The following is a 17,550-nucleotide window of genomic DNA, read 5'->3' as shown; positions in this document are numbered from 1 at the left end:
TCAGGGTGAGAATCTTTCCAATTAACTGCTAGATTAAAAAATCTTCTGAAGATTCTCAGGATCATTGCCTTGCTCATCTTCTACATAAAATTTTTTCCTAGCTCTTCTCCTTTCCCTCTCTTGATTAGTTAATCCTTTTACTTGTATTATATCTATTTGTATTTCTTCTTTTGAGTTCTTATACTAGGGAGACTATATGATATTTACACATGTGTGTAAATACTACTATTACAAATTACCATCTGCAGTGCAGTAGCTTAGTTCACAGGTATCAGTATATATAGTTAGTCAGGGTGAGAATCTTTCCAATTTTATGCTAGGTTAAAAAATCTTCTGAAGGCTCTCGGGAACATTGCCTTGCTCATCTTCTACATATAACTGTATGGCTTGACATTGTCATGTTTCCTAGCTCTTCTCCTTTCCCTCTCTTGATTAGTTAGTGCTTGAGATCCTGCTTTCCTTTTACTTGTATTCTTGTTGTTTTCAAGAGATCTTTACTTACCTTTTTGCTAGCTGCAACAGTGTCTTCAAGTTCTGAAAGTCTATCATCACTTTCATTCAAAGCGTTGTGCCAACTTTTAATGGAGTTTTTAATTTCCTGTACCTCTGTTTAAATCTGCTTCATGCATTCTATTTCTTCACTATATTGTTCATTATTTTCTATTCTGTTTTATTTTTATCAGTGCCTTCTTTAGAAACACTTAGTAATTCTTTTATTATAATTATCATTTCTTTTGTCACCTAGAAGAATATTTCGGATCTGATTTCCTCCGTACTCTTCTACAGTTTCTTTACTTCAGTTATTATTTCAGAGATTTCATGTCTGTTACTTCCAATTTCTTGTATGTTCGTGTCTCCTGTATGTGTTCTGGGTGGGCTCAAAGCCTCAGGTTGTATTTTATTCCTTTTCTTTGTCATTTTCTATTTCAGAGAGAACTCTTTACTTTGATTTATGTGCTACTTTTTTGGTAAAGTTTGACTGGTAAACCTATCTGTAAAGAGTCTATTCTTGAGGTATCTCTTCTGTGTCTGAGATTCTTTTTTTTGTTGTGTCCCAAGATTTTGCCTTTTTTATTAAGATTGTCATATTGATTTTCGCTTGGCAGTGTCCTCCATCCTAGAGTCTTCCAGGTGGAGTCGTTTATCTAAGTTGTCTCCTTCCTCCTCAGTACTGCAAGGATCTTCTCATAGGTCCGGCCTCAGTCTGGGGCCCCTGGGCCTTGCAGTACACTTCAGGTCACCAGGCGGAGCCACAGGTCTCAGCCCCTCCTGCCAGGACAATGCCACTGAATCTCTCCTGTCAGGCGGCACACCACATGACTCAGCACCAAGTCTGTCCTAAGTCTGTCACTCACCAAGCTGCTCTGTGCCGAGGTCTGCAGGCCAATCACGCACCAAACTGCTCTGTGACTGCTTCCCATTTTCTAGAATCTTAAAGTTCAACATTAAGGGGTTTTTTGTTTTTAATTCATTTATTTATATTTTTATTCATTTATTTGGTACAGAGTCTCTCTACGTAGCTTGAACTTGTACTGATCTTCCTGTCTCAGCCTCCCCAGCACTGGGACTATAGGTGTATGCCACCATGACGTTTTATGAACAGCACAGCATGCAGTACCAGGGATCGAGCCTGGGTCCTTAAGCTTGCTAGGCCTGTGTGTAGACCACTGAGCTATCTCCCCCATCCCTACACTAAGGTTTTTATTTGAGTTCATTCTACATTCATGATAGGAGTATTTACTCATATATGTCTCCCTCCTGAGACTGCGCTTATTGTGTCCCATAACTACTGGTATGCTTTGTTCCTATTATCATTTAACTGTAAAAACTGCTTCATTTCTTCTTTAATTTCTTGACCCATTGGTTTGTCCAGTGGATGTTATTTAATTTTTGTGTGCTTAAGAAATGTGTGGCTTTTGTATAACACATTGCTGTCCTCAGTGTCATTGCTTAGGTCACAGATATCAGCCTATAGAGTTAATCAAGGTAAAATTCTGCACATTAAGTAGTATTTTCAGTTATTAATTATTATTGTACTCTCATTAAAATAATTTTTAAAAGTAAAAGAAAAACAAAGACAAGAAAAAAATTAAGGTTTCTTGAAAGCAAGCAGCAATATTCAATTATTTGTCCAATCTTGCATAATTATATCTGCAAATCTGAGCAACTGATTTGATAATAAAAAGATAACAACCATTGGTAATTATTAGTTATTCTTGTTTTGAAAATCTGTAACATATGTATTGATGTATGTTACCCTTTTTCTGTCTTTTTTTTTCTGCTATTTGCTTTTGCTTTTGTTTTTACTCTTCAAAATAAAAAAGGAACTTTTAAAAAACAATGAAAGTTAAAAAAAAACAATGAAAGTTGGGTTCACTTATATTGTCTCATTTTTTTTGTGTGTATTTGATCTGTCTGTTATCATAGTGGGGTATTGACATCCCCAATAAAACTGTGATAGCACTTACTTGACATTTCATGTCTGTTAATATTTGTTTTGCATAGTTGGGTGATTTTGCATTTGATGCATCTATATATTTATTGCTATCTCCTCCTCTTGGATTGTCCTCTTTCTAAAAATGTAGTGTTCTTTGTCTTAATCAGCCTTGGCTTGGTATCTAATTTGTGTAAATAGAAAATCTACCCCTCCTTTTCTGTAAGTTCTTGTCACATATAACATTGTTTTTCATCCTTTGAAACTTTCAGTCTATGAATTTCCCTTTAAAAGTACATATATTTTTGTATACAGCATATTATTCACTCTTACCTCTTGATCCTTTTTGCCAGTTTCTTTTTAATTGATGAATTCAGGCCAATGTTAATTTCAATTAACCTTGACATTAATAACTAATTCATGTTGTCTTATCTTTGTCATGTTATTTTTCCATTGCTGGCTCCCTTTTCCCTTCTGTTCATTGTTTTTCTTGCCTATTGTGTTCATTCTATTGGGATTCATTGAATTTTAATCCTTGTCCTGTTGAACATTGTGAAGTACTGGTATTGATGAATTTCTTCAGATGTTCTTTGTCATAGAAGTACCTTAATCTCAAGTTTTGAATGATAACTCTGTGGGGCACATCACTTTTGGTTGGAGGCTATGTACTTTTAGGGCTTGATATACTTTATTCCAAGAATTCCTTCACTTGCGGGTTTGTGTTAACTCTGCTGTGATTCTGGTAGGTTTTCCTTTATGGTTAATTTATTTTTCTTTCTCTTTCTGGTTTTTGTTTCTTTTTTTTCCAGAACAGGAGATTGAACTCAGACCCTCACACTTGCCAGGGAAGCGCTTATCCTACTGAGCCATCTCTCCAGCCCCTCTTTCTGGTTTTAATATTTGTTTCCTCATGTTGAATTTCTGGGGTCCTTCTCATTATATGCCTTGATGTAGATTTTTTGATCATGGCTCATTGGTATTTTATTTTCTTCCCTCACTACATGTAAAAGTCTCCTTCCCTGCCCAGGAATTTTTCTGCTATGATTTCTTCTAAATGCATTTTTAACATGTCATTTCCATGATTGCCATCATCTTTATTGACAAAGATCAATTTTATGTTCTTCTATGTGCCATGCCACAGCTACTGGATTGATTTCTAATGTTTCTTTGCTGTTTACTACATCTTTTCTTGATCGGTGATGTCAAATCTGTCTTGTGCACTTGAGTTGTTTCCTCACATGGGCTCATTCTTGTACATGCAATTTCAGTGAAAATTTTAAACTTCTGAATATGTTGGAATCTGTTTTATGGAGTCCATTTCTCTCTTATATTGGGCATTCAAGGTTGACTCTTTTCTTAAGCTCCTCTAATTTAAAAAATCTGTATAAATTCTACAGTCACTAAGTATGTCTTTCATTATGGACATTATCTCTGCAATTATATGAGACATTATTTCTGCCTTGATTTTTTTCTAGAGCCTTGTTAATTTGCTTTGTTACTTACACTGTTACAATTTTTTCCATAATTTTATTGAGAAACAAATAGCAATGAGACAGTTTCAAACCAAATTGGTAGGACAATTTCAATAATTACACATTGCATACTCTCTTCCTAGTGGTTGTTTGCTGTACAAGATGTGGACATGATATCCTATTTACAAACACTATTACAACAAATCCCTCTACTCATTAAGAGAATGCAACTATATATCTATCCTAACCATTTTGAATATACAGATACAAAATGAACATTCATCTGTATCCCGTTTTCTGTTTAGTTCCATCATTTGAATATTATACATGTGTTAACTCAGCAAAATATTCTAAAAGAGTTCAGTAGTCCATAATAGCATTGGGTCTTCTGCTTGACCGGCAGTGTCAGAAATTGTTGACCTGAGTCCCCTACAGCTCAACATAACACCGTGGCTTTACTTCTTGTACTTCATTTTTATACTTTTCTACTGAGTGGTCAAGACCAAGATAAAGCAAGACCTACGCAACAAGAGTTGTAGCTTTTGGGTCTGATAAGGTCAGTGAAATCCGCCCAGGATTTACCCTGAGATCCTGTACCTCAGATTGTAGAACTTTTGTCAGTGTCAGCCATGTGGATGAGTCACGACCATTGCTTGGCCAATGTGCTCTCTGTGAAAGCCTGAGAGAATGTTTTCTCTCCATGTGACTCTCCTTAGGCACACTCTACATCATCGATCACTTTCCTCTTTGGCCCCATAATCTCCTTGATCAGAAAATTTGGGACACTACCGAGTTACATGACGTTACAGTACAAGATCTCATATGTCCTGAGTCTTAATTGACCTTGGAAGGCTAGGGCCAAAATGTTGGCTTTCTTTGCAGCCCTCCTTTTTCTCTAATTTTGGTCTGCAAACTTAGGTTGTTAGCCTTCCAGAAGAGAAACTTATTGTTATGCCTAAGATGTTTGATATCCACTGTTACAATTTGAGAGAAGCAAGGGGCATGGATTTCAAACTGTTCCAATGCATTGTTCCCTGTGTTTGTCTTTTGCGACCTGGAAGTCTAGGCTTGCATCTTGTTTATGTGTTTTCCCACTTTCTGTCTTTTTTTTAGCTTAATTTTTGGGTTAATGCTTGTAAATTGCCAATTTTGAATAGCTTTATTGGGAGTATTTTGAATCCTTAGGAAATAACTACTTCTCTGTGTTGTTTCCAGGTCTAATTGCTTTTGACTTTGAGTCCATTCTACTTCTTCAATTTATTTAGGATGAGAAGTTGCTGACTGCTCTGTCCATCCCACAGTTCTTTGGAACTGGCATACAGTATCTTCTAGGACCCTTGGGCAATTCGAGTCCTGGTATATTAGGAGAAACTGTTGGTTAGATCCATGATGTCATTTTAGCTAAAGTAGTACAGATAACAATAGCAAAAACACCAAACGTAACCTAGAAAATGACAAACAGGTAATCATTAATTTGTCACTTTTAAACATATGAACTACATTTTTGGTTGTAGAGCAAATCTAACATGAATTGCAAAATTGTATACAGTAAATGAACCCTTGGTGTGGGAATTTTACCCTCAGGGGAGACAATTTAGAAGGAGTTGGGGAGAAAAGTAGAGAAAAAGAAAGAGATAGTGATTAGAAGACTGCAGCACTAATGCTTACACAAACTTCGTGAGACTTGACCACAGGGCCTCACTCAGAAGCTCAGTGCCTTCCCGGCAAGCTCAAGGGAATGAGGTCGATTCCTGGTTTGAAAAAAAAAAAAACTTTTGGAACCTGCTATAGAAGGCAAGATTGAAAGACACAAGGATGAACTAAAACAAAAAAGAACTAAAGAACTAGAAAAATTACAAACTATGTTCACACCAACATAAAAACAACAAACAGTGAAGGAAAAAAAGCAAAACAAGAGAAAGAGGCAGATGAAAAGAAAACAACAGACAAAAAGTCTACTACACCAGTTTTTCTGCAGGAACTGGGAGTCCACATGGAAATACAGAGTCCAGATTCATGTTGATGAAACCCACCAAGCCAACTATAGTTTTAAGATGGGGTAGTGGGTACAACCAGCGATCTTGAATCTTTAGTTTCTCTTAAGTTCCTGCGGGGTTTTGGCGATTACCCTGGAAGCATACCTGTTCAGCCTGCAGGAGTCGATGTGATTTCTTCAGGTTTGAATGCAGCTGCAGGTCACAAGATGTTGCCAGCAATTTCTCTGCATTTGGAGTTCAGTTAGCCCCTCTCCTAGATGACTCCTAATTACCCTCTCCCATGGGATGTCCAAACGCAAACAACTCACTGGCCAACTCAGACTGCTGCATCACTGCAGCACAATGCACCGGACTCGCACGGTTCTACTGCTGAATCTTTACATGGAGGCCTCTGGGTCACTAACAGTCTAATGGGTCTGCAGGCTTGAGCTGCCCCTCCTGTGCAGGGAGACCAAGGTCTGGGTGAACATGCTCCCTGAAACTTGCTTTTTTTTTCCTTGAAATCTCTCTCTTCACTTTCTCCAGGGGCTTCAGTGCTTGCCCCCCATCCTTCCTGGGTGCCAAGGCCTAGCTTCTCTCCTTCAGATCACACTACCAACAGCCAACTCTGAGCTCTGTAGCTCACTGAGCCAGAGCTCACTTAAAGCCTGAATTAGGGTCCTTAAGCAGAGACACATCTAGTTTATTCCTCAGGGCTCACTGGTCCCAACTTGCAACTGCCTTCTGATCTTCCTTTATTGTGTGCCCTCTTCTGAGATACCTACTTGCTTGGCTGTTTCTCCTGTTCATTCTGGAGATCACAAAAGTGGGCAGTGCAATGTGGCTCCCAGGAATGTGCTGACCGCAGCACTCCAATTGCCAGCATGGAGGTCAGCTCTTCCTTTGGGTATTGGGGCCTGTCCATGGAGACCGAGTTTTCCAGATCCTGGCAGTGCCAGCAACACAGGGTATCCCAGACCCACTTATAAATGACACTTGATGCTGTAACTCAGCTCCTTTGCCAGGTTATCTTTCCATACTTGGGTCTTTTCCTGCCCCCCAACACATTTCCAGTACCTGTGCCTTGAAGTGTGTGTCTTGCAATTTTTCTAGGAAGTTGTCATGGAATTAGAGGTAGTTTCCTTGTTGAGGTTATTTTCTCCTTCTGTGCAGAAATTGTCGACAAGGGAAAGGAGTCACTGCCAAAGGATAAAGAAAAACAAGTGCAGAACCTTGATTTAATGAGAAAAAATGAGTCTTTCCACTGAAATGTTTAAAAAAGAAAATATAAAACATGTATTTATGTATCAAATGGTCTAAGCATCACAGTGCATGCATTTGATAAAATGCCACATTTAATTTTTAAGCTCCATTTGTTATTGAAATTTTTATTTAAAGGCATGGCATCTAGGAACAGTGAGAAACAATGAGTTTGGAAAGTTTTGCCTTCACAGTTGAGTTTTTGTAACATGAATGTACACTGCCTATTTAGGTGGAGTTAGCTATTTTCTCTCGAACAGGACTGATAGTTTGGGATCATTATGATACTGTAGTGCACTATAGGTTTTATCTGTTCTACTTCACTGGATGATTCTGTCCAAGTATCAACAGGAAACAAGGAAGAAACTTATTGGCAGACTTTCCCTCGGTCAGCTTTTCTGTCTTATCTCTGAGATCCACTTCACTGGAGCGTGATGTGTCTTTCAGCTGCACCCCTTTCTGAGGAGCATCCAGTTTAACAGTCCTGCTGGAGATCCCATGAATTTGGATAAGAAAATAAAACAAGATGCAAAGTATGACATTCTCAACTTTTGGAATTTTCCAGAAGGCCTAAGACTGAAGGTGAAAGTAGGAGAGTTTTCCCCTCATGTTCCACAAGGTCAACAATTGTCTTTGTCTCAGGAGGTGATACAGTGGACAATGGGCAAGACAGAGGTATGTTGGATCTGCTCAAAATGTGTTTCAGTAAAGGTAAACAGCTAAAAGCTAGTTGTGGGATTTGTGGTCTCTTCCTTGTCAGGGAATGGTCACATGGGCACAGGTAAGTATTCTTTAAGGGAGAGAATGCTCTTATTTACCTACTTCACTGATGATCAGAAAAGAAATATTTATGTCACCGTACTTTTATAAACATATAGAGTGTTTTCACTCCTGCAAGATTCGGGGAAGTAGTTATGAACATGTGTCTGATTTCCCTCAGACTCCCCGCTCAGTGTGCAGTGAGAGCTGCAGTTCTGGGTTTAGGAAGAGCCCTCAGGAGGGAAAGCCTGCCTGCTGCTTTGATTGTACGCCTTGTCTAGAGAATGAGATCGCCAATGACACAGGTACAAGTGGAACTGATTGGCAAATTGTTCATGTTTATCTTGTGTCTTCCTGAGAAACAAATAGCAATGAGACAGCTTCAAAATGAATTAGTGGGACAGCTTCAATAATTAATTCATTGCATATTGTTGTCTTTGTAGTGGTTATTCATAGTATAAGATGCAGACATGATGTCCTGTCCAAACACTATTAGTACAAATCTTTCTTCTTATTAAGAGAAAGTAGCTGTATATCTATCTTCTTTTTTTCCAGAACCGGGGATTGAACTCAGGCCCTTGGGCTTGCCAGGGAAGCACATATTCCACTGAGCCATCTCCCCAGCCCCTTTATATATCTATCTTAACTATTTTGTATATATAGATACAAAATGGTCCTTCATTTGTTGACTTGAGCCTTTTACAGCAACTTCTGACATCAGTTACAGATTTCTTTTCTGTACCTAATGCCATTGCCCCTTGTAAAACACCCCATGTACACTTTGATTTCTTTTATTGTTTTCTTTGTTCTTAACTTTTTCTCTCCTAGGCATAAACCCACAATGTGAACCCAATGAGCTACATCCCTAGTCCTTTTTATTTTGTTCCTTTGAGATAGTACCTTATTAAGCTGCCCAAGCCAGCCTCCAATGTGTGACTCTTGCTTCATCTTCGTCAGTAGCAAGGCTTCCAGGTGCGTAATGCGGCACCTGGCTTTGTTGTTCTCAATCTAGTGAAGCAAATGTATTCTTCAAGAAATGCTTTTATTCTACCCTACAGTTTCTAATTTCTTTCTCCATCATGTAATACAATGAAGGGTGACTAGGTTCCAGTACTATATCTCCTTTCACAATACGATTAATTCATATGGAAAAAAAAGGTTTGGCACCTCCTCCCTTATCCCTTTCCTAGTTTCAGAGCTTCGTGACACAGTGCTTATGCACTCAGAGGGCGTCTTTGGTCTGAGAAGTAGATCTGACTGTGGAGTGAAGCGTGTGCTTGTGCTCAGCATGAGCTGAGTCACAAAGTTTCTGTCCCTGCTCTCTTGCATTTCCTAGAATAGTTGTAAAGTCCCCCGACAATGCCCGTATGGACTCTGAGTGGGGCTTGGATAAAAGACAACAAATATGCGTTGGGGAGAATGTTCTATCTCCCTCATAGAAGCAGTGCCACAGTCATACGTCAGAAGACTGACCTTGGGTTTCATTCCGGTTACAGTTAACACATACAGCAAAAAGAAGCATGCTCACCTTTTATAATATTTCACGTAAAAATGAGGTTCAATATTATTTAAAACAATGAGAGAATATGGAAATGAGTTGGGCACATAATACAAAATAGCATAGAAAAGCAACACTGAATATTTCTATATATCATAATTATAACTTGGGAAATGTTTGAATTTATATAAACCATATGGGAGACTCAGTTTTCTGCTGAATATTTTCTTTTATTTTTCCATAATTTTATTGAGAAACAAATAGCAATGAGACAGTTTCAAACCAAATTGGTAGGACAGTTTCAATAATTAACACACACATTGCATACATTCTTCCTAGTGGTTAATTGCTGTACAAGACGCGGACATGATATCCTATTTACAAACACTATTACAACAAATCTCTCTATTCATTAAGAAAATGCAACTATATATCTATCCCAACCATTTTGAATACACAGATACAAAATGTACATTCATCTGTATCCCCTTTTCTGTTTAGTTCCGTCATTTGACTATTACAGGTGTGTAAACTCAGCAAAATATTCTAAAAGAGTTCAGTAGTCCATAATAGTATTGGGTCTTCCCCTTGACTGGCAGTGTCAGAAATTGTTGACCTGAGGCCCCTACAGCTCAACATAACACCATGGATTGACTTCTTGTACTTTGTTTTTATACTTTTCTGCTGGATGGTTAAGGCCAAGATAAAGCAAGATCTATGCAACAAGAGTTGTAGCTTTTGGGTCTGATAAGGTCAGTGAAATCCGCTCAGGATTTACCCTGAGATACTGTACCTCAGATTGTAGAACCTTTGTCAGTGTCAGCCATGTGGATGAGTCACGACCATTGCTTGGCCAATGTGCTCTCTGTGAAAGCCTGAGAGAATGTTTTCTCTCCATGTGACTCTCCTTAGGCACACTCTACATCATTGATCACTTTCCTCTTTGGCCCCATAATCTCCTTGATCAGAAAATTTGGTACACTACTGAGTTACATGATGTTACAGTACAAGTTCTCATATGTCCTGAGTCTTAATTGACCTTGGAAGGCTAGAGCCAAAATGTTGGCTTTCCTTGTAGCCCTCCTTTTTCTCTAGTTTTGGTCTGCAAACTTAGGTTGTTAACCCTCCAGAAGAGAAGATTATTGTTATAACCATACAACCTCGGCTGTTAAGCTTAACCTCACTATCTGTCTGAATATCAAACATCTTAGGCATAACATGAACCGGTATTTTTCATCAAGTACTGATATGTTTAAATTTAAGTCCCTACAGAATATGATGAAAAAACATTTAAAAATTAGAATATATTTTAAAAATAGACATAAAGAATTACATAATTCTTACGTTTACACATAAGTCCAGAAATCTAACCATATACAACCTTGAAGCAGGACAGTCCCACAACATTCCTTTTCCTGTCTCTTGCCTTCATTCTCCACCCCCTTCTTTTTGAACAACCGTCTACCTGAGAGACATCATAGCAGCAACTGGCATGTCATGACAAGCAGCCCATATTCAGAAGACCAGAATGACAGGCACTGCAAGCATGAAACTACTATTACAGATTACCATCTTCAGTGCAGTTGCTTAGTTCACAGGTGTCAGTATATATAGTTAGTCAAGGTGAGAATCTTTCCAATTAACTGCTAGATTCAAAAATCTTCTGGAGATTCTCAGGATCATTGCCTTACCCATCTTCTACATATAGCTGTAAGGCTTGTCACTGTCATGTTTCCTAGTCTTCTCCTTTCCCTCTCTTAATTAGTTAGACCTCGAGTTCTTGCTTTCCTTTTACTTGTATTAAACTTTTCTATTTGTATTTCTTCATTTGAGTTCTTATACTAGGGAAACTATAAGATATTTATACATGTGTGTCTAAGTTATTTTATATCTTGAAGTGGCATCCACTTCAATATAAAGGCTTCAAGTTTATCATTCTTTATAGCTGAGTAGTACTCCATTATATAAAAATACCACATATTTTCATCCATTCCTCAGGGGATGGGCATCTTGGTTATTTCCAAGATTTGGTTATCACAAATTGTGCTGCTATACAGTTAGGCACACATACATCATTATGATATGATGTTTTCAGATCCTCTGAGAAAATTCCCAGCAGAGGAATAGATGGATTGAATTTTCTAAGGAGTCTCCACACTGACTTCCATAATGGTTGTACCAGTCTACATTCCTACCAGCAATGGAGAAGGTTGTTCCTTGATTTCTTTATGATAGCCATTCCTTCTTGGGTGAGATGAATTAATTTGTTGTTTTAAATTACATTTCACGGATGGCTAGTGATGTAGAGCATTTTTTCATATATTTATTGGCATCTTTAATTTCATCCTCGGAGAAGTGTGTGTTCATTTTGACTTTAGCTTAGTGCATAGTGATAGACCTCGGTCAAGTTTTAATTTTCAGCATGTAGAGAGCCAGTTTTTCCAGCACCATTTGTTAAAGAGGCTATCTTTCTTCCAGTAAGTATGTTTGACCCCTTTGTCAAAGATAAGGTGGCTGAGTGGATTCCTAGGAGCTTCAGTGTCTTCTAATATATTCCATTGATCCTCAGGTCTATTTTGTTGCCAGTACCATGCTGATTTTACCACAATAGCCTTGTAGTATAATTTTAAGTCAGGAATTATAATGCCTCCTGCCTTGTCTTTGTTGCCCATGATTGCCTTTGCTATTCTAGGTATTTTCTGGTTAAATAAATTTTATGAATGATATCTCCAGCTCTGTGAGGTATGTTGGTTGTAGTTTGATAGGGATTGCATTAAATCTGTACAGCAATTTTGGGTGTATGGCCATCTTCACAATGTTGGTTCTTCCTATCCAGGAGCATGGAATATCTTTCCATTTTCTGAAATCCTCTATGATCTATTTCTTGAGAGTATTGTAATTTTCCTTGAAAAGATTTTTGACTTCTTCAGTTACATGAATTCTAAGTATTTCATTTTCCTCAGTGATATTGTAAAAGGTATTGTTTCCATTATTTCCCTCTCAGTGTGTTTGTTGTCTGTATAGAGGAATGCTATTCACTTTTGGGTATTGAATTTATAATCTGCTATGCTACTGAATTTCTGTATTAATTCTAGTAGCTTCTTGGTGGAGTTTTTTGGGTCTTCCAAGTAAAGTATCATGTCATCTGCAAATAATGATAATTTAACTTCTTCTTTACCTATTCTTATTCCTTTTATTTCTTTCTCTTGTCTAATGTCTGTAGCTAATGATTCCAGAACTATATTGAATAGGAGTGGTGATAGAGGACATCCTTGTTTTGTACCAGATCTAAGAGTAAAAGACTTCAGTTTTTCTCCATTTAGAATTATGTTAGCCATTGGGTTTTCATAAATGGCTTTTACCAGATTGAAGTAGAGGCCATCTATTCCAATTTTCTGTAGGACTTTGAACATGAATGAGTGTTGGACTTTGTCAAAAGCCTTTTCTACATCAATGGAGATGATCATGTGGTTTTTAGATTTCACTGTATTGATAAAATATATTACATTTATAATTTTTTTAATATTGAACCATCCTTGCATCTCTGCGATGAATCCTACCTGGTCATGGTGTATGATCTTCTTGATGATTTGCTGTATTCTATTCACTAGGATTTTATTGAGGATTTTTGTATCTATGTTCATGAGGGAGAGTGGAGTGTAGTTCTCTTTCTTAGTTGCATCTTTCCCTGGTTTTGGTATCAGTATAATACTTGCCTCTACGAATTATTTAGGGAAGATTGCTTCCTTTTCAATTTCATTGACGAGTTTGAGAAGTATAGGGACTACGTCTTCTATAAATATCTTGAAGAATTCAACTGTGAATCCATCTGGACCTAGACTTTCCTTTGTCGGTAGGTTTTTTATTACATTCTTTATTTCACTGGCTGTTTTTGGGCTATTGAAAGCGGTTATATCTTGTGGATTCAGTTGTGGTAATTTGTACCTTTCTAGGAATCTGTCCATTTCTTCTGTGTCTTCTATTCTGTGAATGTAAAGATTCTCAAAGTAACTATTGATAATCTTATTCATTTCCATTGAGTCTGTAGTAATTACACCCTTTTCATTCCTTATTGCTTGTATTTGAATTTTGTCTTTCCTCTTTTTGATGAGGTTAGCTAGGGGCTTACCAATTTTATTTAATCTTTCAAAGAACCAGCTTTCTCTTTTTTAATTCTTTCCATTGTTTTCTTTGTCTCAATTGAATCAATTTCTGTTCTAATCTTTATGATTTCTTCCCGTCTTTGCTCTCTGGATTTGGTTTGCTCTTCCTTTTCTAGTTGTTGAAGGTGCAGCCCTTAGGATATTTATTTGTTCCCGTTTTGTTTTCCTAATGTTTGAGTTCACAGCTATGAATTTCCCTCTGAGATCTGCTTTCATCGTATCCCATAAATTACAATAAGTTGTGCTTGAATTTTCATTTATTTGTAGATATTGTTGAATTTTTTCTTTAATTTCATCTGTGACCCATTGGTTGTTGAATAGGGTGTTATTTAATTTTCATATATTTAGGGTTTTTTCTTGTTTCTTTTATCATTTATTTCCAGTTTCATTGTACTGTGGTCAGATAATATGCATGGGATAATTTCTGTTTTCTTGCATATACTTAAGCAGGACCTATGGACCAGTATGTGGTCTATTTTAGAAAATGAGCCATGTGCAGCTGAGAAAAATGTGTATTCAGTTGTGTTCGGGTGGAACACTCTGTATATGTCCATGAAGTCCATTTGTTTCAAGCTGTGGTTCAGTTGTTATTTCTTTGCTAAGTTTTTATCTGGTTGACAGATCTTTTTGGGAGAAGGGGGTGTTAAGGTCTTCTTTTAAGATTGTGGTATTGGATATTAGATTTTTCATGTTAATTAAGATTTGCTTTACATAGTTGGGTGCTCCCATGTTTGGTGCATACATATTTATGATTGTTGCCTGATCCTCTTGAATTCTTCCCCTAACCAGTATATAGTGGCCTTCTTTATTTCAGGTGATCATTGTTGGTTTGAAGTTGAGACTGTCTGAGAATAGGATTGCTACCCCGGCTTTCTTCTGAGGTGCTGGGGTATATAATATTGTTTTGCATTCTTTGACTTTCAGCCTATGAATGTCTTTACGAGTTAAATGTGTTTCTTGTATACAGCATATTGTTGGATTTTGTTTCCTAGTCCACTGTGTGTGTCTATTTCTCTTAATTGGTGAATTGAGTCCATTTACATTGATGGTTAAAATTGAGATGTATTGACATGATTTACTTGTTATTTACCTGTTGTTTACTCCTTTTTCTCCTGTGTTTAATTCTTGCCCTATTTAGTTGGTTGATTCTGATCTCATTCGTCAAGTTCTGAACATTTTGGTCCCTCTCTAGAACATCTTTCAGTAGTCTGTGTAGGGTTGGATTTTTTTATCATGAAATTCTTTAGCTGTTCTCTGTCACGAAAGTATTTCAATTCTCCATCAAACTTGAAAGAGAGTTTTGCAGGGTATAGTAGTCTGGGCTGGAATTTGTTTTCATAGAAGTCTTGAAGTACTCTGCTCCATGCTCTTCTTGCCTTCATGGTTTGTGACGAGAAGTTGGCCATAATTCTGATGGGTTTTTCTTTGAATGTGATCTGCTTCTTTTCTCTAGTGGCTTTCAGTATATTACTCTTGTGCTGAATTTCTGGGATCTTGACTATTATATGTCTCGGTGTGTTTTTAATTAGGTTGAGGTTACTTGGCATTCTACATGTCGGTTACCTGAATGTCAGATTGTTTCTTCATATTTAAGAAGTTTTCTGCTATTACTTCTGCCCATATTTTTTAACGTCCTTTGTATTGACTCCTTTTTCCTCATTGATACCTATTAGTCTCAGATTGTTCATCTTTGCATCATCTTGCAAGTGATGAATTATTTTTTCCTGTATCCTAGTTGTTTTTAAGATATCTTTTCCTACCTTTTCACTAGTTGCACCAGTGTCTTCAAGATCTGAAAATCTGTCTTCACTTTCACTCAAATGGTTTTGCAAGCTTGTGATGGAAATTTTAGGTTCGTCTATATCTCTTTGACTCTGCTTCATGCGATCTATTTCTTTCCTGTATTCCTCATTGAAGGAATCTGTCATTTTTCTAATCCCCTCTTTTTTTTAATCAATGTCTTCTTTAGAAGACATTATTAATTCTTTTACTGCAGTGTTTTTTTCAGATTGGGTTTCCTCCCTGTATTTCTGTAGTTGATTCTTTACTTTAGATGCTATGAGTCCTGAGAATTCTTTTCTTATTTCAGAAAATTCCGCTCTGAGTTCCTCTATAACTTTCTGCTGTTGCTTATTTACTATCAACGCTATTATTTCATACATTTGAGCTGAGCTAGTGTCCTCTGCACTTGTTCTGGGTGGGCATTGGGTTTCCTCCATATGTTTCTTCTTTTGATTCTTTACTGCAGATGTTATTAATGCAGAGATTTCTTTTTCATTTCCAATCTGAGTTCCTCTATACCTTTCTGCAGCTGTTTCTTTATTTCAGAAGCCCTTGATTCATTGGTTTCAGCTGTGTGGTTCCCAATTTGTTCTGTGTTAGTGTCCTCTGCACTTGTTATGGGTGGGCTTGGAGTTTGAGATTGCGTTTTGCTCCTTCTCCTTGGCATTTTGTGTAGCACTGTCTTGTCACCTTTGTTGTAGAGCTTTGGTGCAGTTATAACCTTAGCACCTACTGAAATTCAAATGCTGATCTACAAAGTTTGGATTTATCCAGCTGTGCCTGGCTTGGGTCTGGATGCTATGCTCAGCTCCTTTCTGCTGCTGCCCTTGGGAGTCAACCTGTTGTGCCCCTCTGGCAAGGTATTCTCCTCCTTGACTAGCTGTGTGGTTCTATCCCCTACTCTCTCCGCAGGGATTGCAGCTGCAGGGTTTTACCTCAGGCCTCTATGCCTGGCCTGAGCTGAGTCTGGAGGGGACAAGGTGGAGTAGGGGGGAGATGAAGCTCTCCCACACACTCACCATACTTGGGCTAGGCCTGGATCTGGGGGTTCCCGGAACACAGCAGTAATTCCTACTCAGCGGGTGGGTTGGTAGAGGTGCTGCGGATAAGTGGGTGGGGGGAATCCCAAGAGAATGGAAGAGGGTCTCACCCATGCTGTGCCTGTGCTTGCACTGACAGTTGCTACCAGTGCAGGGTAGCTGGAAGCTCTCCCACACACTCACAGGGCCTGGGCTAGGAATGGATCTGGGGGTCCTTAGAATGTGGCAGAAATTCTCACTCTCTGCGGAACATTTTCTGCTTTATTTCTCAAGTAGTGATTTGTTTCCATTTTAAAAGAAAATTAGCATGATTATAAAATTTGTTTTGCAATATACTCAGATTGACCATATATACTGAAACATAAAATTACTTTAGTGTATGTTCATTATTCTGAATAGGGACAAAGTGTGTTTCTGTATATTTTGATGTGAACATGTGGAGAACCCTATACCTATAACATCGATTACTTCTTGCTTCTGACTTGAAATGCAACTGATAGAAGAGATTAAAATGGAAAGAATAAAATGTTGATGATTAAGCACATTATGTATCAAATCTTGTTTTATATATATATATATTTTTAATACACTGCATATATTCTTCTTAGTGGTTAATTGCACTACAAGATGCAGACTTGTGATCGTATTTACAAACACCATTAGAACAAATCATTCTATTCATTAAGAGAATGCAACTATATATCTATCCTAACCACTTTGAATACACAGATACAAAATGTACATTCATAGGTATACCCCATTTTTTAGAAGCTCCGTTATTGAATATTATAGGTGTGTAAACTCATTGCCAGTTAAACTCATTCTGTTTAACTGGCAATGTCAGAAATTATTGACCTGAGTCATACACAGCTCAACTTAAGAGCATGGCTTTATTTCCTATATTTCATCTTCACACTTTTCTACTGGATGCTTAAGAACAAGGTAAAGCAGGACCTATGCAACAAGAGATGTAGCTTTTTGCTCTGAGAAGGTCAGTGAAATGCCCTCAGGATTTATCTTGAGATACTGTAACTCAGATTGTAGAACCTTTGTCAGTGCAGCAATGTGGATGAGTCACGGCCATTGCTTGGCCACTGTGCACTCTGGGAAAGCCTGAGAGAGTATCTTCTCCCTATGTGACTCTACTTAGGCACACTCTATGTCAT

At 37.7% G+C, this 17,550-nt stretch overlaps 1 protein-coding gene across 1 annotated transcript in view; it reads left to right on the top strand.

Moving 5' to 3' along the window:
* LOC101585316 (vomeronasal type-2 receptor 116-like) overlaps positions 1–17,550 on the top strand; it is a 73,307-nt gene that overhangs the window by 22,175 nt on the left and 33,582 nt on the right. Inside the window, 2 exon segments of the mRNA XM_023707209.1 lie at positions 7,590–7,817; positions 8,083–8,206. Of these exon segments, the coding sequence (XP_023562977.1) occupies positions 7,590–7,817; positions 8,083–8,206 (352 nt within the window).

The sequence above is a fragment of the Octodon degus genome, unplaced genomic scaffold (assembly GCF_000260255.1).
Source record: "Octodon degus isolate 3935 unplaced genomic scaffold, OctDeg1.0 scaffold00282, whole genome shotgun sequence".
In the NCBI taxonomy this organism is placed as follows: Eukaryota; Metazoa; Chordata; class Mammalia; order Rodentia; family Octodontidae; genus Octodon; species Octodon degus.
This window is presented reverse-complemented; position numbering and strand designations above follow the sequence as displayed.